The sequence below is a fragment of the Myiozetetes cayanensis genome, unplaced genomic scaffold (assembly GCF_022539395.1).
Source record: "Myiozetetes cayanensis isolate MyiCay16 unplaced genomic scaffold, myiCay2020 scf14, whole genome shotgun sequence".
NCBI classification, from domain to species: domain Eukaryota; kingdom Metazoa; phylum Chordata; class Aves; order Passeriformes; family Tyrannidae; genus Myiozetetes; species Myiozetetes cayanensis.
Window position 1 is genome coordinate 18,205,327 of NW_026087048.1, and position 25,995 is coordinate 18,231,321.

The 25,995-nt window shown below is 48.9% G+C and overlaps 1 protein-coding gene across 1 annotated transcript in view; it reads right to left on the reverse strand.

The window, feature by feature from the left end:
- Positions 1-25,995, reverse strand: part of IGDCC3 (immunoglobulin superfamily DCC subclass member 3) — a 94,945-nt gene that overhangs the window by 63,068 nt on the left and 5,882 nt on the right. The window contains exon 2 of the mRNA XM_050309745.1: positions 21,968-22,273. Within this exon, the coding sequence (XP_050165702.1) occupies positions 21,968-22,273 (306 nt within the window). The remainder of the gene's footprint in view (positions 1-21,967; positions 22,274-25,995) is intronic.

Consider the following 25,995-nt stretch of genomic DNA (forward strand, 5'->3'; position numbering starts at 1 on the left):
GCCTGAAGGGTATTGTTTAAGTAACAATACTGATGTACACATTCCCACATCAAATGTCAAGGGAGAAGAGGGCTGCTCCAGAGGATGCATGGACTCAAAGGAAATCATTAAAAGCCACTGGCCTGCAGAAACTAAATTGTATTTGAAAAGAAAAACTAACAACAGACAGGAAGCTACTGGCAACCAGGCATGGCTTAGGAAAGTGGCTCTGGGGGGAATAGCTCGGTTTCCCCTTACAAACTCTCGTCATGGCCCAGATTTCTTTCTTAGGCAGTGACAGACACAAATTTAAATTCCAGCTCACACACACAGCCCCGGTGCGTGGATCAGTGTCGTTTGGATTTAATTCCTGTTCTGCCCCAAAGTGCAGCTGTGTTGCACCACGTCCCTCTGAGGCAACAGCGAACCCGCCACCGCCCGTGGATGGAGCTGGGATTTCACCAGCCCTTCCTCGCTCCCCGCCAGCTTTGAAGCCACTGGAAATTAGTGCAGCCCCATCAAAAGCAACAACTCCAATTAAAAGCTGTTGAGAGCCTTCCCCACTTTGTATCCCAAATGTGCTCCCGTTAAAGCACACCCTCAAGCAAGCACAGATCAATCTCGGGAGCGCCACAGTTTTGTGACAACAAGAAAAAGAGATGCTTCGTATTTGCTGACTCTGTCTATATTTGTTCAGGAAAGAAGAAATATTTATTCCTAGGATGTGATCTGCACTGGGATGGACTTAAAAGCTACTTTTAGATTAAGGGAAGGGTTCAGTGCTGTGTAAAAGCGAATCAGAGTAACAGAAAGCAAACCATTACTTTGGTCAGAATAATCATTAAAAGAGGTAATAAAGCAAGACTCCATGATCTCATCCCTGCTGGTCAAAAAAGGTCAACAGATGCTACTAACAGGCCAAGGATGGAGGCAGCTTCCAAAGGTGATGTGCAAAGAGCCCTCAATCCAGAGGAGCAGTAAAGCACCCCCACAATTTACAGCTGAGAGTAATGCCACCAAGTGTTGACTTTGTGGCTCTGATCCCAGAAAAGCTAAAGCTTCTGGAGACTCCACGGAGATGGGTACTACAGTCCTCTAGAAAGCTGGCAGGAACTCACATAGATGCCCTTCTCCACAGTCACATCTTCTCAGTGAGTTTCCAGCTCTGTGTTTACCTGCCCTCTGAGGGAACGGTGCATTTTAGGGAAGAATTTGGGGCAGTACTTTGAGCCCCACATCATCAGCTCTTTCTTCTGAGAAGCCCAACAGTTTGGTAGACCTTCAGGAGCACAGGGCACAAAGCTCTTATCACCAAGCTCTGCATCACTTCCCAAGATAAAGATGCTACATGGGTGCTATTTCCTTAGGAAACCAATACGGAGCAGAGGGAGGAAGGAAGGATGCTCTCCTAATTTGGCACTGCCAAACTTCACTAGCAGGCAAAACCACAGCTGCTTTTACTTGCCTGTTTGTTTTTTTTCTCAAATTCAGGCTGAGTTTTACTTTACCAGCTACCAGCAGAGCAGCTCCAAAGTCCACATTCCTGCTCACTAATGTGGAGGCACCTCCACGAGAGTGAATCAGCACAGCTGGCATTGCCTGATCCAGGCCCAGTTCAGGAAACATCCCCCCTGAGAACACCCAACTAACAGACTCAGCCTGGATTTAGAGGTTCTTCAGCCCACAACGCTGTGCTGTCCAAGATCCAGCAGATCCCATGGATCTTCTCTCAAAACAATACAAAACACCCACATCTTCAGGGAAAAAAAACCTTTCCAGTGTACTTCACACTAAGGAAGGGACAGAGGAATCAGATGCTAATTCATCTGCAAATACAATTAAACCCTGCCACACTAAGAAGACTTCACTGTTAATTTAGTTGCACATCCATGTCATATGTGCAACAAATCAGAAACAGGCCTATTAATTTACAGCTTTACGTACAATATATTCAGAACGTCACATAAAATGGCAGGAATATGGGCAGTTCCATCTAAAACTCTGCAGTTGGTAAATTAAATCTATTTGCAGCAAAGTAAATTGAAATACATACTGAACTTATTACTGTGTCTAGTTTAATATCTACAAATGGGTTGGATTTCTCCAGGTGAATATTAGCCATATGCAGGGAAAGAAATTTGGCTGTTTCCATCTCTCTTCTCACAATATTGCTCTCATCCTGGAGGGGCTAATCAGCCCTGACTGGCACTGGGGGGGTTGGGGTGAATGATGGAGCACATAGAAGTTTCAAAATTTGACTGTCCTCCCAATATTAATAGGAATAAACATCCTATTTTCAAAATGCAGCACTGCCATGTAGTGATCCTGCAAAATACCAGACCCTCAAGTGGAAAAACCAAGGTGTTTTGGTCCTTTAGAGAAGCATTTAGATGTTTTCATACCCAGGGGACCATCAGACATGCACTCAGGAAGGTCAGGGATGTCCCACAGGCTATTACAGCCGAGGCTCAAGACACAGTGCAGGGTTGAGCAGAAATTTGAGGAGGAAGAAAATACTCCTGTAAGATGTTTTTTTCCACCAAGACAGTCTACAGGATCCCTTCACTCCTCAGCCAACAAACAGTTGGACCAAGTGCCTAACCAAGAACCCAGCCTGAGCTGTTGCAAGGATTTCCTGACTTTATTGAAAGAAAATCCAGACCAGTCCGTGAGACTGCGCTTGAATTTCATTTTCAGAAGAAAAACATCCCCTTTCTCCACCCCCACCCCACTGCCCCCGCCTAATGGGCTTTATTTAAACTGGACTCACCAACAGCTCTCCCCCCGCCCCCCTTAATACTTTCAATCCATAATGCCTGAAAGGCTCTTTCCCTGGACCTTGCACGGTTTATAGGGTTAATTGAATGCACACTGATCTACTAAGTGTCCATAAGAAGAAGCACCATTCTTTAAGATGTCATTTCTCCCCACGGCCCCCTCCCCGGCCCCCCGGACAATGCTGCGGGGCTGTGCCCGGCTAGGCTTGGCCCCAGCGAGGTATTGTTCCCCTGCCGGGGGGGCCTGTGCAAAACAAAGCAAAACAAAAGAATCCCTCACATGCCTAAAAAAGGAGACTTCATGCCAGAGCTAACCTTTGAAGATTTATTCCCCGCTGCCCTTGTGACCCAATTCAACCTCCATTACTCAGGAATTCCCCAGACGAGCCCCGAAAGGCAGGGATGGAATTTCGGACTTTCTAACTCATTTGTTTGTGCAGGACAGGGTGGTCTGGCAACCCCAGCCAGACAGAGAACTCATGTGCTGGGAGAGGCTTTATATAAATATACATCTGTGTTTATAGGTACTTTAGGTATTACATGTCATTATCATGACGATTCCCTCTCCCTCTGCTTAAAATTGCAAATCCTCACCTTGCACAATGCAAGTGGATTGTAATGGGCTTTTGTGCAGTTGCTTCCCTCAAGCCTTAGAATTCACCGCCTACTTTTGGGGCTGGAAACTGGAGGGGGAAAAAAAAACTAAGAAAGAAAGAGAGGCTCATCTACATTATAAAACTGAAGCCTGTTTCTCTTGAGAATATCTCTAGTGGGCTGAGAACTTGGGAAATGCTCATTTGGGACATCTGCTCCAAAACACCTCTTGCAACAAAGCCTTGGGAGGGCTGTGAGGTCCAAGATGTGCCAGGCTGGGCAGATCTTAATGCAGGGCCACAGGAGATGCTCAGAGATGTGTCCGTGCCTGGCAAAAAGTCAGAGGAACCCTGAAGGAAAGATATAAGAACCGCACAGTCAAGACAGACCCACCCCAGGAGTGTTATCTCTGCATCACTCTTCCATCTGCAGATGGCCTTTCCAACAACACTGGGGGGGCTGGGGGAAGGAATCCAATTGAACACTAAAACTTGGAGGAAATAGCTTGGAAAGGAGTCATAAAAATGTCACATAGGCCTCGTCTCCTTAGTCCAGCAAGGGACGTTTTCCCCCCCCATCTGCCAAATGCACACCCAGACAGGCAGTGTGATTATTCCAGGTCCAATTTGAGCCTCCCAGTGTCACCCTTAGCAGAGCCTGGCTCTGCTGGGTCGTCCAGCCCATGGGAGTGAGGCTGTTGTAGCTGCTGATTTCCAGGGCAGGAGCTGTACCCTCTTCTCAGGGTCCACCTTCTCTCCCTGCAAAGTAACACGTGTGAGATTTTTGGGCTGTATTTTGCTCAGAGCTCACTAATCAGTCATGGTTACCCTGGGACCCTTCCTCCAGGATGGCAAGGGGGATTTTGCATGCCTCAGGTGCTGGGAACAATGAGACCCTGAACTATGAAGGAAGGGGGGAAATTCTCTCCCCGTGGGTAGCGGTAGGTGACAAAACCTGGCTGGATGGAAAACAACTGCCTGGCTCTCCTGCAGCCCACCAGCCATGTTCTACAAAAATAGCTACAAGCTGCCTGCAGAATTACTCAGTTTGGGAAAAACTCAGGCCAAGGCATCTCTACCTCAAGCCAACATCTTCCAATGTGGAGGGAGACCTCCACAGGGAATGGTCCCTACTCCAGCCCCACTGCATTGCACTTGGTGGAGCAGAAGTGACACCATTACAGCTGCTGAACACCTCAGAAATCAAGAACTGAACAGAGGTTTATCTACAGGAGACCCCAGAGACATTTGCCATGATGAGACAAGGTGCTCCACACTCCCACAGCACAAAACACCCACACCACTGCTTCCCTGTTCCAAAACGTAAATATGCCTCTCTATCTGGGCAGCAAGGCAGGAGCAGAGACCACTCACAGGTCAACAAGCATGACATGAAATATTCTGGGCCAAATGGAGTTTATACCCCAGCAGAGATGTGACTCTGGAGAGCAGGTAGCTCTTGCCTCCTTGCAGCACCATCCAATTCAACAGGAGGCAAGAGCCCTTCTCTTCCCTTACAGCGCCAGAAAGATTTTGCCAGCTTTTGACACTCACAAACACAGAGTGTTTAATCATTGAAGCTGGTTAAGTGCAGTAATTAATGATCTTACTGCCATTTGTGTTTAAAAAGCATCGAATTAGAATGGGACCTTTTGATGTTGGCTTTGAATGAGCACGAATGACTCCAGCAGAGCAGGTCTGAATTCCTCTCCAGGCAGGGCACGCAGCCCCAAGAGACTGAAGGCTTTCACACTCCCCACCAGCTCTGCAGCAGAGCTCTGGACTGTCTCAGCAGCATCCCACCCCTCCTATTCCTCAGTGTCCCCTCTGAAAAATGACAGTGATCCAGTTCACCTGCTCCGCTGGCCCTGCATGAATTCCCTCGCCAATCTTGGCACAGGCCTTTGTAGATGGAGGGCTGGAGCTGTGCTGATACAGACCAGCTGGAGCTCTGTCCCATTAAGGGGTAGGTGTTGCTGGGGTCTGTGCTCAATACCTAGGAAACAGGCCTGAGAAATGAGGTTATGCACACAGCGTGGTGCTGCACGTGAACCAGCAAAAACAGCTTCACTTCTGCCGAGTTGCTGCAGCCCTGAGTGACCGGCTGATTACTCCATCTATATACAGTAAGGCTACACTGTAAATATGTCAGCGTGGTGTCAAACAGACCTCAGAAGTGGTAAGTACAAGGTGAGACTCTGGAATGTAAAAACAATCCCCCCTTTTTGCTGGTATCTGTTAAGTACATTGGCTAAATGTCTAAACTGTTATAGCAAAGAGCTTCAAAGCGACCGTCGCTCAGCACAGCCCATCTCGGATGGAGGCAACACAGCCCCACGCTGGCCAGGGAAAAGTCATCTGCAAAGTTCACTGTATCACTACCCCAACACTTTACACAATCACAGCAGACACACCAGAAAGCCTCCTGGATTTCTCCTAAACCCTCTCTCCCTAGGAACGACTCCAGAGGCCATCAGCATTAAAGCCCAGGCAGCCACACCACCTGAGCTAAAAAGCCCTGTAGACTTAAAAAGTAGAGACATCTCCCAAACAAACACGAGGCAGGCTGAAACACCCTCACTAAGCAAAACTCCATTAAACTGCTGACCCTCCTCATTAAGATAAATGAGGTCTGACTGTCACTTTAACTTGCCACCCTTTCACTTAAAACTGAGAAGGAAGCAGATGCTTAATTAGCATCTCTCATGGGTGTTCACAGGTCTCAGTGCAAGGAGGAAGCAATCTGCTACTCCTTCGTTGAAATCCTGGGTGACATCTCTGTGCACCGGCAGCGACACACGCTGCTGAAATCCCTGGAGGGACAAAACTCTGGGTGTGAAACCTGGGCTTTGCTAGGAGCCCATCTCTCACCTCCATGTCCCAAGGCAGCCCAAGTCAAACATCTGCAGCTACAAGGTCTGTGTGATCTGTGCATCTGTGGGTAAAATTAAAGATTTGCTAGTTCTTAGCCAAGATAACTCATCCACTCCAGTTACAGACCCAGGAACAGAGCATTGTGCAGACAAAACAACCCCATACACTAATAGATGTGCAGTAAAAAAACAAAATCAAAAGCAAATAAACAAAAAGCCCCACCAAACCCCTCAGATCTTTTAAATAACCTTTTACATACTCAGGGTTTAAACCACTTCTTTGATGACCAGCAGCTACAAGGTGACTCCGATACAACCCACAGGACCCAAACGATAAACCATGTGTATCCAACCAGTGGAAAGCTCCAGTCAATCCCACAGGGACAAGTTGGATTTAATGCACCCATGAGCACCCCTGGTTCTTCTCCCTGTGGGAGAGATGCAGGTTCTCAGCTAGGAGGCAACCAGAGGGAAGCAGCTTGCACTTAAACTAGCTTGGCCCAAGGACACAACTACATGAAAAGCCAGATTCATACATTTTGTTCACATCCCTTGTGCTTTCCCAGCATTTTGCAGCACTCGGGGAAATCACAGAATCATTTAGGTTGGAAAAGGCCTTTAAGACCATCAAATCCAACCATTAACACAGCACTGCCAAAGCCACCACTAAACCATGTCCCCAAGTGCCACATCTACACGTCTTTTAAATCCCTCCAGGGATGGGGACTCCATCACTTCCCCAACATCCTGTTCCAATGCTTTAACCCTTCCTGTGAAGAAATTTTTTCTAATATTGTTTAAACCCTCCTTAATAAATGGTCCCTTGGGAACTGGTGCTGAGCCCAGTCTGTCCACTTTGACCCACATATGTGGGGTAACAGCCAACACATCCAGCTCTGGTTAAGGATCTTGGGATAAGGGTCCAGCCTCAAGCGAGCTTCAGTTACCTGCAGTTTTTCCACATCTGGCCTTGGTCCATCTCATTTGTCTCTTTGGTCAACTTGCTTTACCCAAAATACTGCAGCCATCAAGAGCTACACTCAGCTTCTCCAAGGAATGCAGAAGAGACAAAAGTAGCCCTCTGAGAAAGCCAGGAGGAGAATGACCCTGGGAAGTCAGGCACTAGGGCAGCGCTGCAGTCAGATCCCAGAAGGACAGGAGATCTGCATCCAAGGTGGATCCCCATGCTGTGGGGGATCCTCTCACACCACCTGCCACTGAGCCTGAGCTGTATGGCTCCTGAGATGGGAACTTGCACCTTCCAGCACCACTCAACCCCACCTCAGGGAGGAATTACTACAAGGAGCACTAAGGAGGAATGAGAAATCCCCAAGGTGCCAAGACTGTCTAAATAAATCATACTTCAATTCAGCCATTCGTGTTCCCACCTGACAAGACACTCAGTGACTCTTCTCCAGTGAAAACACAGCAAGTCTCCAAGTGAGGAAGAGCAACAGATTAGACCCCTTAGGAAAAAGATAAAATGGACTATTGGCTGTTTAAGAGTCCTTGATTTGAGGAGGATGGGATTGCAGTTCAGTTTTATCAGCTGCTCAATAGGTACACTTAATGAACTACATTGCTGGCGGTCTCTCAGCTCAGACAGGGATTAGCATTAAACTGGGAGAAAACAAAGCAATTTGATGGAAAAACACGTGACTGGAGCAAAGTGAGATGGAGACCACTTCGACCTTCACAATACCATAGAAATTTGCAGCTGAACCCATTAAAAAGTGCACAAACAACCCGGATTAAGAAATAAAACCCCCCCAAAAGTCACCTTTAAGCAATCCTCCGTTTATTTTCCATTAAAAAAAACCCACTCCCCACTCCTGGTTGTGTAAATTGGATTCAAATGAGCGTATTTACATTTGCAGTAGGAACCTGAAGTCGGGCTGTCAAAATGTCACTCTGTCACTCATGTTTTCATCGCACCCCGTCACAACACCGAGATGTTTCGCTCACCGCCTCGACAGCCTCCTTGGACACAAGGGAATGAGTGGCAGGAAGGAAGGACGGTTGCTGGGAGGGTGTCTCCTAAGGATGCTCTAGTGGAAAAGTGTTATTTGCCTGTGAATTCTGGCATGCCGGGCTCTTATTGTTGTTGGCTCTCAGCCAAGCACCGCCAGGACACAAAAAGTCAATTTATGTCGGGATTTTCATTGACTCACTACCCCTCGTTCCACGCGTTCTTTTGGGGCGACTTCTTACGGAAGCTGGCACTGGCCATATGTGGAGTTTTCACATAAGTGTTCATCCTAATTAAGAGCAAGCCAGGATGGAGAGTAAATTACAGCGGGCCAGGACCGTGTTCACTGTGAAAAATAGTGTGTTATTAATCTGGGACAATCTACTGTATGCCATGGATTACATGACTCCTCTCATTTTCATTTAAAAAAAAGCCCACGAGGAAAAGAAACCGATTCTTTAAAACCAAACAGTTTAGAGCCATAAAATCCTGCTCTTCTAAGTGAAGTTTCTGAAGGCTGTAAAAATCTCCAGAATGAAAATAAACTCCAAGTAAGACCAAGATTTACCACTTGAGGCTCAACAGGCAAGGGAAAGCATCAGTTAAGTTACTACTTCTCACTCTGTAACAGGATGCTTAGGATGGGGTGTGTTTGTATCAATCCCTTTGGAAGGACAGGGCAATCACCAAGGACCTCATCCCATCTCTTCTGGTTTGTCCCCAGAACAGCTCCTTCCAGGCTCCACCTCCAGGCCTTTTGCGTAGCAGCTCCCAAACATTTTGGAACCAACTTCATCAAACAAGCTGGAGCTGCACATGGGATGGTGCGAGGAGACCAGCATTGCAGAGGAGACACACACACACACACACACAAGGGCAGAAATTCATCTCCTTTTTGGCTTCTACCTGACAGATACTCTTGCAGCAAGAAACATCCAACTTCTGCCTCTCAGGACCCTGGGTTCACTTGCTTTCAGGAAAAATGCCAGAATTGCTAGGATGGGCTAAGGTCCTCCAGTTCCTGCCCAGTTGATACTATGCCAGACCAGTCTGGAAGCCTTCCTGGGCCCTATGCCATGAAGAAGAGCTGGAAAACAGGATGCTTACAGTCTCCAAACCCAGGAGACAACCCAAATTAACCCTCAGGAATGATCCCCAAGCCCAGGTTCTGATTTTTAGACATAGCTGCTCCCAATCCAAAGATGGAAGCACATCCCATGTACCAGAATATCCCATGTTTTACTAATCAGCATTTAAAAAGTAAAAAAATACTTTTCCTCAATACCCTTGTCTTGCTTTTTTTTTCTCTGAACCAGCAGGTTTGGACCCTGCCAGAGTCAGGAGATTGCATTAACCAGAGCTGATGTACTAACCCATCAATTCTGCACTCCTCTGAGATGCCGCCTTCAAGCTCATTATCAAAAGCCTAAATTGCCAAGAATTAGATACCTCCACTCTGCATATCAGCCAGAAAAGGGGAAGGGGAGGTGGGGAAAAAAAAAAAAAATCAAATACAATTCACAAGCCCGCAATCTAATTAGGAAAAAAACTTCCAGTCCTGAAGCGTTTGTCAGTTTTTCATCCTGCAAAACGCACACTAATCCCCCCCTCCCTGCCCGCTGCCTGGGACTGCCACGACTCCACTTCCACAGCGTGCCAGGAGTGATCAGCATTAGGCCCTCCTAATGTGGCTCCGAAACAATAGCAATTACAGAGTCGTCCATTCATATCTAAAGGCTCCCAGACTACAACTTCCCTCAGGAGGCTAAAGACATTTAATCGAAGCAATTATATTTATGTGGCATTAAAGTACTTTCCTTGAAAGCCCCGGCAGTCACCTTTTTGCATCCGAAGCGGAGCGGTAACGAGGAGCCCTCTCAGCCCTTCCAAACTGCTCCAAGCATATTTTTTGCCTCTTTAAAGATTGCTAACACACACACACACACTTTGGAGGCTTGCTGCCTTATTTTTAATGTTATTACACTCCTTCCCCAAGGGATCTGACATGCAGATTGGAGCCTATTTACATGACAAGGGACGAGAATGGAAGAAGCTCATCAGTTTATTCAGCTTTCCCAGCTCTCATCATGTCATCAAGGACCTTCTGATGTCTGGCAATGCCGTGAAGCCCCAACTTTCAGGATTTCACAGTTCTGTCAACCTTAGCTCTCGTTATGCTAAAACCGAGATGTTTTCGAGCTTTTTCCCCCCCTCACGACTCACAAATGCGGGAAACATGACTTAAGTGCATCATAACAGCTAAAAGCCAACAGGTAACCTAAAGGAAATAATAATTCCTGATTTTTTAATATCAAGAACTCAGAACAAACGTTATAATTTTGGGAGGGGAGAGACAGCTCAAATCAGGTTTTTAATGTTGGTAGCTGTCAATCCAGCACATCATTTATTTTTTTGCTTCTCCCCTCACTTTTTCCTAGTGGAGGAAAAGCAGCTTCCTCGAAATACTCCACCTATGAATTTCACAGCATGCCTCGCAAAATGGAAATGCGAAGCCTTGGTGTGACATTTCAAATCTCTGCCATTCAACAGCTGATCATATTTTCCCTTTGAGCTGCACCAGCTGCACTCCACCAGCACGCCGGGGCTGCCGGCGGCAAGTTCAGCACCGGGATCCCGGCTTGGAAAGACAGTTCCTTCCAAGCAAAGGCCGCACCTAGCTCTGATACACATAGGGGATCTTTCTGGTGCTTGAAACACTCACAAGAGGTATGGATTCCTCGTGTTTGACCAACATTCCCTCAGACCTGAGCTCTCCATCATCCTTCCTGAGGCAAGGGCCACCACGACTCCGCGCACCAGCGCTGCCCAGCTCATGACTCCAGAGGGGTCTCTCTGCAGCTCTCCTGTCCTTTCGGGGCAGGAAACCACCAGCCTGAATATTGAAGCTGGCAGAGAGTTCAGCAGGCACGAAAGCTCACGCCATCCCCTCCTGCCTCCCTGGGTGCTGCCGGGGACGCCGCAGGCCGGGCCGGCTCTGCGAGCGCTGGGCTGGCCTAGGGATGAACTTGTTGCCATGGCAGGACTCGAGGCATGCACTGCACTGCCGGCATGGCTGAGAGCGGCGGCTGCTCCTCCGGCTACTCCTCCACAGCTCCTCCACAACGGCTTTTTGTTGTCCCTGTCCCACAGCGTGCCCTCGTCTCGCCGTGCTGGAGCAGCCTGGCAAAAGCCAGCTGGCCAAAAAGCACGGCGTGGCTGAGGGCCCGATGTGGCTTTGCTGCAAACTCTGCCTCTTTCCTGCCTGCTGCAGGGCACGGACTGGGAAGGCTGATCCCATGGCACAGGCGAGTCGCCCGCTGCAAAGACAGGGCATCAAAGGATGCCCAGGTTTTGAGGCAGGAGCTCTGACAAACACAGAGGAGATTTTAAGTGAGGGGAAATAGCATCACTCCCAAAGGAGGTTGTCCCCAGTTAATGCATTTCCTCACTGCTGCTGGGATGTTTGTACAGGACAGGCTTAGCTGGGCTGCCTTTTAAAACACCCTTACAGCTTTGATTAGCCTTGCTAAAACTAAGGGCATCTCTCATTCACACACTAATTAACGGCAGGCTCAGAAGCGGCTGGTATCCCTCATCGCTGCAGATTTTAACAAGGAGAAATACAAAGGTAGACTTAAAATTAAAAGCAATGCTCCTTCCTGAGCAGCGGTTTCAGTGCCTCAGAGATTACAAGCCAGCCCCGCTCTGCATGTCAGCAAGCCTTTCCAAAATAATGAGCCCGCTTCCGTCCCAAGCAGCTCCTGTTGCACTGGAGAAATGAGCAGAAAGGTATTATGGGCTCACACTCACCAGATGGATGTCCTGCTTTGTTCTCCGCTCACTGAAAACCCTACACATACAGTTTGGATTATCTTCATTGTAATTCTAATCACCACCTCTCTGTTACGGAGGGAGGGAGGAAGGGAGGGATCCTTGCCTCGGTCAGGAGAGCTAATTAAAAGTTGTGAGTCATCCAGACTTCTCCACACGTTGGAAACGCTTTTGGAAGATCAGGTACTCTCTCATTCTTGGGGGAACTCAGTAAAAGAAAAACTAAGCAGGCTCCCCTTGGGCAGGGAGCTGTAGGAGAACAAATCCCGTTTTCCCCTCAGGATGCAGCAGTGTGAATCACAGAGGTGCTTCAAACACATGCAAACCACGCTCTAAAGCAGAGAGGCTCGTGCATGTTCCCCAGCACAGCAACACAAGCACCTCCTGTGCACCTGTACCACGCTGGCTTTTAAAACACCTTGTCTAAGAGGCTTTTGCATATGAATATATGATGCACAGTCTTCCCATAAAAGAACTTCTGGACCCTCTGGCTGGTTCCCAGGTGGTTGGGTACAAGCTCAAAGGTCTCAGAAAAGTCAGAGCCAGGAGCCTCATGAAAATGGACAGCTGGCAGCGCCGTGGGGTCTGTGCAGGGCCCCAGCTCCTCAACCCCGATTAGCAATCAGTGCTGAGCACTGTGCCCGGAGGGGACCGGCCTCCCCGGACCCACTGAAGGAGCTGCCCGTGCTGATAACGAGCTCTGACAGCTTCAAGCAGGGTCAGGCCCCCCCCGACCAGCACGGACCCCCAAACCCAACAGGGATAGGGGGAGCAGGAGAGGACAGATGCCACCATCCCCAATTGCTGGAGATACAAGGGCAGCAGGAGAGTTTCCCAAAGTCACACAGGATGGCAGTAGCAGAGCCAGGCTTCCCAAGGCATCAACCACCCCACTGCTTTGGCCAAAGCAGTCAAGTCTGGATCTTTAAGAGTATCCCAGGCTCTGTCTTTAGGATGTTGACCAGTCCGTGTCATTTAGAGGTGCTGGGCACCTGCAGAGCCTGAACCCTCATGAAGCCCTCAGCACCCATGGGTGTCTCAAGGGACAAGGAAGCTCTTTTCTCTTTGGCCATCAAAAAAACTTTTTTAAAAAAGGATTATTTTTGTTGTCATCATTCCAATGGCCAGTCAAGCACGCAAAGACTTTTTCTTCTCTTTCCCCTCCCTTTTTTGAGAGACAGTTCAGGCTGACCCCCTTGGGGCCCTGCCTGTCCTCTCCCCCCGAGCATTAGGATCACTAATGAAAGATGCAGTCAGGACTTTCCCTCCCGCCCCTTTACACGTTGCTGTGGGAAACTGTGGTGAGCTGGACATGGATGCTGCTCCGAGCAAACAAAGTGCCTTGGGAAGCACCCTCACCTCAGACAGAGCTGCCATGCTGAGGACCACAAGGATGGGGCTGCACTGATTGAATATTTAGGGCAATGTCAGCACACAGAGCCCAGGAGCAACTCCTTGGACTGAGGCAGAACATCCCATTATCCTTTGCTGAGCTGCAGGGGAAAAAATGGTTGTGGGCAAGCAACACCAAGCACCAGGGAAAATGAAACTGCCACTTCCACCTGATCATTTTGGAGGTTTGCTCAGTACCATAAATGTGTTAGGATTCAAATCCATTTGGCCTTTGCTTCATGGGAAGCCCACAGGCCCTGGAGGACCCTCTTGGCAAAGGGATGCTCCAGTTCATGCTCCTACCTTTCTGTCCAAGGTAAATCTAATCAAAAATAGACATGATTTTACCAAAACCATCTGCAAACTGATTTCAACTGTCACAGCCTGGTCACCTGGACACCTGCAATCAACTCATCCTAATACACATTAACCCTGACTTTCAAGTCAGGGTAAACTTGAATCACACTTCTGCAATGCTCAGTGAAGCCATGAATCCAGCTAGGGTAGTCCTGGCTTTTCCTTGTCTGTTCTGCTACATCCATGACATCCATGGAAGTTCACTGTGCCCCTTCCCTCCCTGACACCTCCTCCAAATCAGTGTCCTCTGAGTCTCAGCAATCCTTGTGTAGGGTGAGCTATGGCTTGGGATGAGGATGGGCATCATCCTGCCCACACATCTAGGCAGGGAAAGCCATGCATTGTGCTCAAAAGCCACCAGCCAACCTACAGCGCCACGCTCAAAGATAAGCAGCGAGATTGAAGCAACACAATCTCCTGCTCCTGGCCAAAAACATCTCACAGGGATCAACCATGACTTGATCTGGCAGGTTTGCTGCCCCTGCCCTTGCCGGGCACAGCAGGCAGGAAAACACTTGGTTTTTCCTCGATGAATGAGCACAGAAGAATCGATGAAATGCAGCACAGTACAACGCTGCAGCTCAAGTATGCACACACTGAACCTTTTCTGCCACTCATTTACACACCACCAGCCTAAAACTATCTCTTTTGTACACCCAAATTGATCCTCACTCTTAATTAGTGCTCTCAGTTGCAGCAAAATTTCATTTGTTTCTTCCAAATGTGGCCTGGTCCATTGTCCCTCTCCCGTGACCTGTGAAAATTAGTCATTGAGCTCAGTGACAGTGGTAAGTGCGAAATGCAGCATCAAAGGGACATAATGGGGCCTCTTAGGACTGACAAAAAAACACCATTAATCAAGGCATGCTCAAGAGGTGCCAACTTACTGAGGCATGTGAGTGGCTAAGGTCAGAGTGTGGGCCCTCCCACGGGGGAGAATGCAGAAGGATGTGTGGGTGCAGGAGAACCCCCCACTGCCCAAGGACCTCAGCCTGCCCCAGGCACCCAGGCACTGCTGCTTCATGGGCAGATGGTCTCTGCTCTGCAAGTCCCAAGGATCTGCACACCTGCTTTCCAAAAGAGGTTAGGGAGCAGCACTTTTCCAGGCAGCTCCTTAGTTTAGAGAACAAGGATGGAGTCATCTCATGACACCCAATGCTCTGCTTTAATCTCCTCTGCTCTATCAGGGGTGATGTACAGGACACACGCCAGATCAGGAGGGAGATGTCAGCATCCCCATCTGCATTTCCAGAGCTAACACAAGAGCCTGCAGATTCCCAGAGGCAAACACAACACTGTCCACCCACGAGCACCTTGCACTGATCCCCTTGTGTGATCCCAGGGCCAAGCGAAGGGGCAAGACACCGACTGCACAAGCAGACCAGAGTGGTGCAGTGCTGGGGAATTATGCCATGGATCAGGACCTGAGAGCCCTACGGACAAACGTGCACAGGTACAAAGCCAGGGCAGCCCTGCAGTCAGTGAACCAGCAGCACGGCAGCTGAAAGGGTGAGGATCCGATTTTAGCTGGTCAGCCAGAGGGAGTTTAAAAAATTCCCACCTCTGTAGCAAACAGCGTGTTTAAACCCTCCCCTGCAAATCCATGTCATTAAACAGAATAACTTGGACTCGGCAAATCCAAATGACTCTCACTTTTCAAGGTCCTGCATTCAGAAGCCCACAATGGAGAACAATGAGGTAGAGAAAAAGCCGAGGATCTTGACGCTGCATTCAGAAGGCCATCTGGTCCGGCCAGCACAGCCAGTGCTGGGAACGGGCAGCGTCATGGGTTGAGATTTAATCTGAGCCACTTATTGGGTGACCTCAGGCGAATCGTTTGACCTCCTTTTGCCTCAGTCAACCCAACTGTAAAATTGGGTTTAAAGCAAGAACCTCTCTGAAAACCATATGCTGTGCCTAAGAGGAGTGGGAGCAGACTCCCTTCTCAGCAACAGGGTTGGGATGGTGGGTAGAGCCAAAACCGGAGTGGAAGAGGAGGTGCCTGGAGTGAGGATCCAGCATCCCTTGACGTCAGGGAGTGCTGGTCAGCGTCTCTCCCAGGTCCCATCTTGCCAGCCCCAGGAAAGCAGCTTTGGCCCCTGTGCAGGGACTCACCCATACGAAGGAATTTGTGAGGTCTGCCCTTGCTCATGTCCCTACTGCACCCAAAGGCCCCAAACATTCAAAGCAGGGTCCCCAAATCCCAGTCCCGATGGTTACCAAGATAGATCAATATTGCTCTGGTCAAATGCCTCCAAAAATTGATTCCTACTCACAGTCTTGCCAATGAACAGCAGCGGAAAAGCAGCCCATCTCTCCCCTGGGCCCAGCCTGGCCACAGGACTGCACACCCCTTGCAGGGAAGCGAAACAACACCCAGCTAACCTGGGTCCCTGATAAACACAGAACATCAGCTTGGCCCCCCGGGTGTTCACAGGGGTGTGCACATGATGGCACTGACAGTAAACCTATCCTGGGTTCAGAGAAGGGAAACTGAGGCACAGCTGGTGTATGGATGGTACAGGCCACACCACGGGCAGCTTGTAGGGCAAAATGAGAGTGAAACCTGTATATGACCATCAGGTTATCCCCAGCCTGCTGGCAAAACAACCATATAAGTAGTGGTACTACAAATCCTTAAGATGAGACAAGACTAAATAGATAAAGAGCTGCTCTAGGTGACAGCACTGAGATCAGGGGGTGATGATGCCAAGGAGACTACGGTAGCAGAGACCTGCCCTCATGAATAAAATAACCCCCTGCTCCGAGGAGAGGTTGGAGCAGAGCAGCAGGCAGAGGGACAATCAGGATAAATGCACACAGGGCTGGGCACTGTGCTGGCCCCACAGAACTGCCCGTGCAGGTTCCCCAGAGCTTCCCCCCCGTGTTAAAAAAGCAGAGGGAAACCGCCTCGTGCTGCAGGTGTGGCTGCAGAGATGTCAGAACTTCCTCAGCTGTGCTCCAAGAGTTAATTGAGACAAATAACTCAACAGTGCTGCCATTAATGAAATTCTTCTGATATATTTCCCCTGAGCTTTCTATAAATGACTAAGTGACATTACTGCCTGCAGTGCAGCCCCCCTCTATGAGAGATAACGCTGCCGGAGCCGAGGTTGGCGCATCCACCTCAGAAGCCTCGCGAAGAAGTGCAAGATGATATTTAAATAACTATCACACTGCTAAGAAATGAGCAGCCAAAAGAAATATGGTCTTATAATATGCTCAAGTCTCAGGATGAATCCTGGCTGCTACATGCAGACGCTGAAATGCTGTGGGTGGTAAGTGACAAACTCTTTTAATCCTGCAAATCTACTAAAATTCCCAGTCAAATCTCTCCAATCTCCCCCCGGTGACTCTGATATTTGTACATTTGTTTTGCAGCACACACAGGGCCGAGCACTGCTACAGTACAGATGTGAGAGGCAGCATCACGTGAGCCAGCATGTCCTAGGGGCAGCCAAAAGAGCTGATGGAGGGAAATAACCCACTCACCCAACACATCCATCCCCTGGAAACCTCTCACTGTCTTTTTGCTTTGCTTATTTTCTTTTTCTTTCCTTATTTTTTTTTCCTTTAGTAATTCCTCATGGGTATTTTTCCCCTGAGACCCACTGCTACAAGCCCAGAACTTGCTCTGGGCTTAACCATAAGCATTCAAAGCACAGACAATAAAGAAACATCACTGGCATCAGGACTGAGCCCTTCTGCTCAGCACTGGAGAAGGAAGGGCATTAAATGTGAACAGAGCCACAAGAGAGAGGGGAAAAAAATCTTGTTTATGGATGGAGGAAACCTTGGCATGTAACACCAGGGGTTAAACTGCAATAAAATGCAAGCGAGCATTAGCTAAAAGTTCCTGGGAGTAACAGGACCATAAACTGACACCAGGGCACACCTTTACCTCCAGCACATTTTGCACCGCTAAAACAAGTCATCACAAAAGTATCCCCCTTCCAACTGCAGAAACAAGTTCACTTGTCCCAAGCACAAGCCATAGGTAGAGCTCTGCTGACAACACAGATATTGTACAGGCACAGGAGAAACCAACAGCAAATCCACGTGTTTAAGGCCTGGTTTGGTGTTTTGAACTGAGACGCACAATCTGCATCCAAACAGTGGCATTGCCCAGGAAATACCTTGGTGACAACTTTGGTGCCACCTTATTTAAACCTTAATTTAAAATGCTAACTTCATAATGAGTGGAACAAAACTGTGTAAAAACATTTCCCACTCTAATCCTGGTTTGATCCCCCCCAGTATGGCCTTCTTTTGTAATTACATCCCTTTGTGATCTCACTCTAATGCCTTGTATTGTGACCCATAAAATAATCAGCCCCCTTTGTCTCTCCCTAATCCTTTTAGACTTCCTTCTTGTCTCTACACTCTTATAAATGCTGCCATTATTTGGGCTCAGCAGCTCTTCCCACCACCCCAGAGCCTGGAAAGGGGGCTGCAGGTTAAACCCTGAATATATTCTGTGCAGAGGAGCTGAAACGATGGGAAGATCTTTGCTGCTTTAACAACACTGTGATTCCCAACCTCCTCCCTTAGCCAGGCAGCTTGGCAGGAAAAGCTTCCTGAGTTATTATCAGGTACCACAGTACTTCAAATATTGGGCAGGTCCATTTCACCAAACTTCAAGAAACCTCTTTGGCTCTAAACTGCACCATCGACTTACTCCCCCTCTCTCCTTTTTTTGTTGATTTTTTTTTTTTTTTTTTAAAGCATCAGATCAAACAGGGAAAATTGCTACTCTCAGGCTGGGTACGTGCAGAGCCTGATCCGATACCCAGTTTGATGGTGATTTCCAATTAGTGGTAACTGCTTGTTATTGAGTGATATAATCAATGGGTCTTACTCCACCGGCTGGGCTGTGATTTATGATGATGTGGAGCCAGGTCCATCAAATTACAGCATCGGCAAAAAGGGCTGGAAATGCCATGAGACAACACGATCAGAGTCAAGTCAGGCCAAGTTAAGCAAAGGGTAGTGATGAGAAGAAAGGTGGCTGTGTTTTGGGGACCCCACCTTCCAGGGGAGTGGACTCCGGATGGCACTACTGCCCAGAGGGTATCTCCATCCACAGGGAGCAAAGGAATGCTCAGCTTCTGACATGCACAAGGGAAATGCAGCTCCTCAGAGAGACCCACAAAGACACAGCCAAGCAGTGCCTCCAGAGAACACTCTGCCTATGACACTGATTTTAATTAAGACAGCTCGGAGTCATGCGAAATTATGAAACTGTCATTAGGAGACAGAAAAGATCTGTATTCAATAACCTGCTCAGATTATAAAAACATGTTGCATTCCACAACCTTTTAAACTAACACACCAGGGTTTGAACAGACACAGAAACAGCAACTGAAAGAATTCCAACCGGGGTGTCAGGCAGAGGGTGGAAATGCCGAGGGCCTCCCTCAGCTCAGCCAGGCGTAGGCTTCTTGCACACTCGTGCTTGTTCAAAAGAAGGTTACACCACAAAAATATTATCGATGTGTTTAGCACCTGACCCGCCAATGCACACACCAGCCAAGGTCCATTTCCCTCCTCTGACTGTCTTCCATTAATAATGATGACATGCAGAAATACCCCTGAATTTTAACTAAACTAATTTAATGAGCCAATTTTTAAGGAGGAAGGTTTTAAGAAGTGCCCGCCCCGTGGGGAAACTGCCAGCACCTCGAGCCCATCGGGGCCGCACGCGCAGCGGCCGAGAGCAGCATACTCTTCCAGTTAAATTTTACTCAATGCCAAGTGTTGAAGCAAATTCGAAACATAAAAATATGATATCCAGCCCACATTTCCTGAATGCAAATATGTACATTCCTCCGAGCCAAGAAGATTATATTCCAAGCAACAATACAAAGCCGGGGTCTGTAACGGTGATATGAGACTAACAGCCCGCCTTTGAAGGCAGCGAAAAGTGCAACAGAGCTCTCGAGGGGCTCCGCTCTGTCAGATCTCTTTTATTCCTCAGTAGCACGGCCTTGATCAACTTTCAAGATTTTTGTTTGTGAAAGGTTTTTATTTCTCCTTTGCTTTTGTGTTCAGATGTCAGGCTCAGAGGGAAGGGGAGATCAGCGCTGGGATGAGGTTTTACCCACCGGCAGTATTTACTCTGCTCCGCCGAGGTCTGCTTAGCGCTGGGGTTTTTTCTCCCTCCCAGGCAGCCAGCACCCATTCCTTCGATGCAGCAGTCCCATCAGCTCTAAAATGGGGATAATTAACCTTCTCCTCTGACTGGCTTACCAAGACTTGGGGCAAGGAAAATCACTGTCGCTTGTGTGTAGCCACTGTGAGACACGGGCGCTCGGGGTATAACTGTGATTCATTCTCCACAGATTTCATCTACGATTAAGCCGAGTCCTGAGTCTAAGTGCGTGTTCCTGCGGCTCAGGCACAGCGGGGGAGCTCGCCCTGAGCAGCAGGTTACGTTTGCCCACAACATCCTGTTTTATTCCCATTATCCACAGGCACCTGTGGCGTCAAGGCCAGGGGCCCCCTGTTTTGTGCTGGCTTCACCCAGACCTCTTCTCAAGGCTGGCAAGAAACCAAGCCCAAAGTGAGAAGAGAGTCCAGAGCATTTTTCAACACAATCCCTTTTTCATTTTGATTCACGTGAAACTATGGCTACAAAGGGAAACACTATTCAGGGACACTCTGCACATCACATACATATTGATGCAGGAGGTGAGATAACAGTGTTTATTGACAATCCACAATCCCAAAGGTAATTCCTCTGGCTCTCCCGTCTCCTGTTTACAGGTCCAAGAAGTTTGACACTGTGCTTGTGCGTCAGCTGGCTTCCAGCTTATAAACGCCAAAGTGCTCCAAGGTTCAGCACCACAAGACTGACAAGTTTGAGATCCAGCTGCTAATCTGGCACGGACCCAAAGCCCTTGGTTCCTGGACAATGTCACTTCTTACACTCCTGAAAAGCTAGGTTTGCAGATGGCCACTTGATGCACTCGGGGATTGTTCTACACAAGGGCTGAAGTGTTCCCTTGGTGGGTTGCCAGCCGGCCCCGGCGCTGCGGGGAGCGGGCGGCCGCGCTCCCAAAGGTTTGGGGACTGCAGGTGGGGGACCTTGGCCCCAGACTTTGCTGTAGACCTTTCCTGTTTTGCAACAAAAAGTCATGGTGGGATTTGCAAACGCAACAGAAGCAGTAGTAAGTGGTTTGTACTGAAAGAAGAGCAGCAGCCATCTCCCAAACAAGTGGGAGAACCTGCAGTAGAACCTACTTAACAAACCAGTGTTCAGACAGGGCCCGGGGCTGTACCAGACACTTATCCTCACACTCATGTAGAAATTACACCCAGCAGCAACTCCTGGTTGAATGCAAAAAGATCAGTGGCTGCACCTCCAGGGCCTACAGACTGTCTATGGGAAAAGCTGATCACCAACACAACAGGGACAGAAACCACCATGACCCTCCAGCTCCTGAGATAAACACAAATCAGCAACCAGAGCTGGCAGGGGAGAACCAGGAAACCCAACAGGACCAACTGCTCCGGCCAGGGCGATGCAAGGGACTAAGCTGGGTAGTTCACTTGTGCATCAGCCCCTCCACGGGTGTGCAGGGCTGGAGTCACAGCCTGCCCTGGAATTCTTCCTCCCCCACCTTTAAATTTCATTCCCTTGTTGACATTTTCATCTGTCTCCTCCTCCAGGCTCCCCCACCAGACAATCTGTCTGGTGTTGTTAGCCTTGCCCCCAAAGGCGCTGCCACGCCGGGTAGTAAATAAGACCTCGCTGCCTCCACACTGCCAGCATTAAATAACAAAATGAAAGACACCATGACCTTCAGAAGGTCTTTGCCTATGAGTTGGGAGGCACTGCCTGCCAAGCAGAGCCCAGCTGTGCTGCACAGCAAAGGGGCTTCCAAACCCACCACAGGAGATACACAAACCACAGACTACTTCACTGCATGAGCTTAGAGTACCTTACCCCTCCGACACAGGGAATTTACTGCTGGAAGGTGGTTTTTAGCTTTCTGCCCAAGAAAGCTGATTAGCTCTTCTTTCACACTTGGTCAGCTACACAGATTAGATGCCAGCCAGACATCCACAGCAGCTCCACATTCATTTTCTCTTCCCTCTCTTTTAATGCCCCCTCCCCGAACACCCAGCACCCACCACGCCGCCCTCCCGCTTCCCAACAAAGCCAGTGCCCCTCGAGGGATTGCCTGTACTTACTCGCTGCCTGGATCTTGGCCTTCCGGCTCACCACCAGCCCGTAGTGGTTCTGTGCCATGCAGTCGTACTCGCCCTCATCCGAGGAGCCGTCCCCACGGACCCTCTGGAAGCGGGAGACGTAGAGCGACCCGTTGGCCAACATGAAGGCGTTCTCGCTGTCCACGATCATCACGCCGTTCTTCCTCCACGTGATGGTGATGGGCTGGATGCCCTCCACCTGGCAGTACAGGATCAAGGGTTGCTCCTGCACGGCTATGTCATCGCTGGGCTCCACGACGAACGCCAGCTCGGAGGAACGGCCAAAATCTGAAGAGAAGAGAGAAGGACAGGGTCAGCAGTGTGTCCATGAGGAGCAGCAAGAGTCGACTGCTACGGCAGCAAATGGGGGATGATGGAAACATTTTGGATGGGCTACAGGGCGTGTTTTGGAGAAACACGAAACCCTTGGGCATGCTGTGCCTCCCAAGGCTTTGCTCTCAAAATCTCAGGGTGCAATTTCCAAAGGCATAACCACAGGCATAGTCCTTCAAGGTTGCCTTTGGAGGCTCCGGTGAAGGGGATGGCCAGGCACACCCCTGCAGTGGCTTGCCAAACCCCAGTCCCACCTGATAGCAGCCCCCCCTGCAAATTGCCTCTTGCACAAAAAGAACTGCACAAGCACAGAGTGTGTCAGCCATTCCCAGCCCAGGAGCACAAGTTCACACCAGTTCTGCAAATCCACTCCTCTCCCCACGCGACCAGGCGGAGAGGGGCTGCGCCGTGCCCCAGACCCGTTTGCAGCACAGCCGGCGGGGGTGAAGGGGGGATCGGCAGCTCCCGATTCAGACCATATTGCCACCGGCATCTTCCCGACACTTCTCCCGCTTGGCAGAGCGGGAGGCTGTTTGCCTCTCCGTGCCCTTCTGTCGCTTTGGTCTCCCTCACGCTGTAACAGCCAAAGGATGGTGCTATTCAGCCCTTAATGAAGAGCGAGTTAAGCACCGAAATACAAATGCACAATGTTCTGGCTCAGCCACACAAAAGGTTTCTTGCAAAGCAATTACGCTAAACGATGTCCTCGAGAGATAAGTTACTGCAGAATTTGTAACAACAATAGGCAAACCCTCGCCTCCCATCACACGGATACGTCCTAATTTACTTCTTTTGCCAACAGAACGTTTAAACGCTGTGTCTTTGGCATGTTATGCTTCGCTTGGTCCAGCACACCTTTTGAGGGCATAATTTGCCCTACAGTCACGATCAGATGCTACAGAAGATGACAGAAATAGAGCTATTGCTTCAAGATTGGCCCAAAATCTCCACTGATATGAGACACAAAAGGCAACCAGGAAACAGCAGTCATGGAGATATCTGAAGGGTGTAAACGCAGGATGGAGGCAATTCTTTTTAAAGAAGAGCAGAGCAAGCAAACTCCAATTTCATCTGAGTATGGAGAAAGCCTTTCTAAGAGTCCACTTGTGCATCAGCCCCTCCACGGGTGGTTTCCCAACCTGGGATACAGCTTCTCCCCTCTTTCATGGGCTCCGGGGGACCAGCTCCACAGCTGCTCGCAGAATTGGGACTCACAAGGCAATACCTCTTGGCAAACACCAGCCACAGCACAGTCTTTGTAATGCCTGCCCCTCATACAGACCCCACCAAGGACAGGAGCCCCCCACAAGAGGCTCAGAACCAGGGTGGAGGGCAGACTGTTAATGCATGGTAAGAATAACAGAGATGAGAAGAGGCAGTTACACTAAAGAAAGAGAAAGGAAAAAAAGTCTGTCTTTTCTGCTCTGCAAAACCAGTGAGATTTTTTTTCTTTCTTTCTGTAAATCCCCACTGCTTTCTACAGCAACTTAAATTGGATTACGGGGGATAAACATTGAGTGCAACCTGAGCCGAGGCAGATGGACGGAGCAGACAAAGGCAGCAGTGGTAGTGCAGGGCAGGCCAAAGGTACTGCCAACAAGGTATGAGTGTGTGCAGGGAATGGACAAACCCTACTTAGTGACAGACACCTAAAACACACACTTTATTAACCCATTAAGTCTTAAAATGTCAGGCTAGCTCCAGCCATCTCGGTGATCTATCGCTCACTGTGACTTCTTTTTTATGACATAGCCCTGGGGTCCTCTCAGCAAGTCAGACTGCAGCCAGCACAAACCCATCAATTACTCTTTTTTTGGTGAAAATTAAGAAATTAGTTGAATGCTCTGCATTTTTCTGCAAAGTGGCCAGAGTCTCAACACCACGCTGGGGCCCCATTCCCTGTGTGGATGCTGCTGGGAGTTAGGCAGGATAAGGACCCTCAAGTTCTGACACTGAACCGAGGGGGACTTCTGACTCCAGAAAGATCCAAAATTTCAGGATTTAGCCTAACAGGCAATCAGAAAAAAATCCCTAATGAAATAAATGCCCCATCTTCCCCCTGTACTCTTAAGATAAAACAGCTTATTATTATATGTTCAATAAAAGGAAGAATCAACATAATTACATGCCCTTCCCACAACTGCTGTCATTATAACAACCATCATTAAGGCCTGTGATTGGAGATAATCATGTTTACCTCCATAAACATTCGGTCTGCATCCTCACTCCAGGCTGCTGGAGCTGCAGGAGTGATGGCACTCATAATTAGGACCGGTGTCCTCAGGCACATGCCGGAGTGGGGACGGACACGGGCTGGTCCTGGGATCTCCTCAGGCTGTATTTGGGACCAGAACTGTGCCTCGAGGTGTGACAATGTGCAACTGGTTTGTAATCTGTAGACACTGTGCAGTGTCCAGAAGCACCCAAATTCCACCTCAATTTATGCTTTTCTCATGGGATGTTTGTCAGACCTTGGAGAAATCCCACTGCCTCTTTCCTGGGACTTCAGGGCCAGTTGACCCACTAACCAGACACGTGGAAAAGCAAGCCCACTCTATCTGGGGATTTGGGAGAAGTCAACCTCTATCTTTCACCTGTCTCAAAGGTGGACTCAGAACACAGAGCTCTGCCTTCCTGGGATGCTCAGATGAGAGACAAAGGGACAGAGACACAATCAGAGGGATCTCCATGGTGGGACAAGAAGGCTCCTGCTATTTGCTCTAGAGGTCAGCTCAGATGTGCCAGAGGGAGAGCACAGACAGAGCAAGGAGGCAATGGAGCAAGGGGAGCAAGGGACCCAACTCAGGCAGCATAAATAACTGACTGCAGTCAGCAATAAGGCACAGCAACGATGCTGCGAAGTTGGAACTAAACGACACTCTGCAAGCACATGGAAACAGTAAAAGTGCAATTAATTGAGAGAGACAGTGAGGAAATCGCCAAGGCCGTGCACATTCACTCAGGGAGTTTGAAAGCCCCATCCATCTCCAACAGCTGGCTGCGTATCCAAACCCAGTTCATCCCACACGCCATCCCAGGTAACTCCCGAAAGGGACTGCGAGGCAGTGGCTCCCAGCACTCCCTGCTCGAGGCACAAGCTGTGCAGCTCTGCAGGACAGAGGCAGCTCGGGTTTGCAGTCAGAGCAGGGGTGTCAGGCAGGCAGCTGAACAACCCGCTCGTCTCGACGCCGGCAGAGCGCGAGGGAAAACCGCTCTGCCTTCTGCAAAGGGGTGGAGGGAGGAAGTGTGATTAGCTCTGACATAAAGGCCACAAGAAAATTACTGGAATCCTCATTCTACAAGTCTCCTTTTGAGAAACATTTACCATCTCCCTGAGCAATACAATATGTGACTATATGTGCAAATATTTAACAAAAACTACTTCCCCTATTGATCAAGCAGACAGGCATACTCAGAGAAACCAATTAGCACTTGTGCTTTTGAACCAAGAGATTTATTTAGTGCTGAGAGAAAGAACTTCGAATTAATGGGAAGCTTAAAAGACACTTTGAAGTACATTTTAAAAAAAAAAATAAGTTTAATTATTTTTTACTTGACACTGTGATTCACATTCAAAGCTTCAAAAGAACTTGCTCATACCCTAGCATTGTCCTTTTCCTTTTGGGAAACACGATTTTGGCTTTCCCTCCTGTGCCTCAGCAGCTAATCTCACCGCT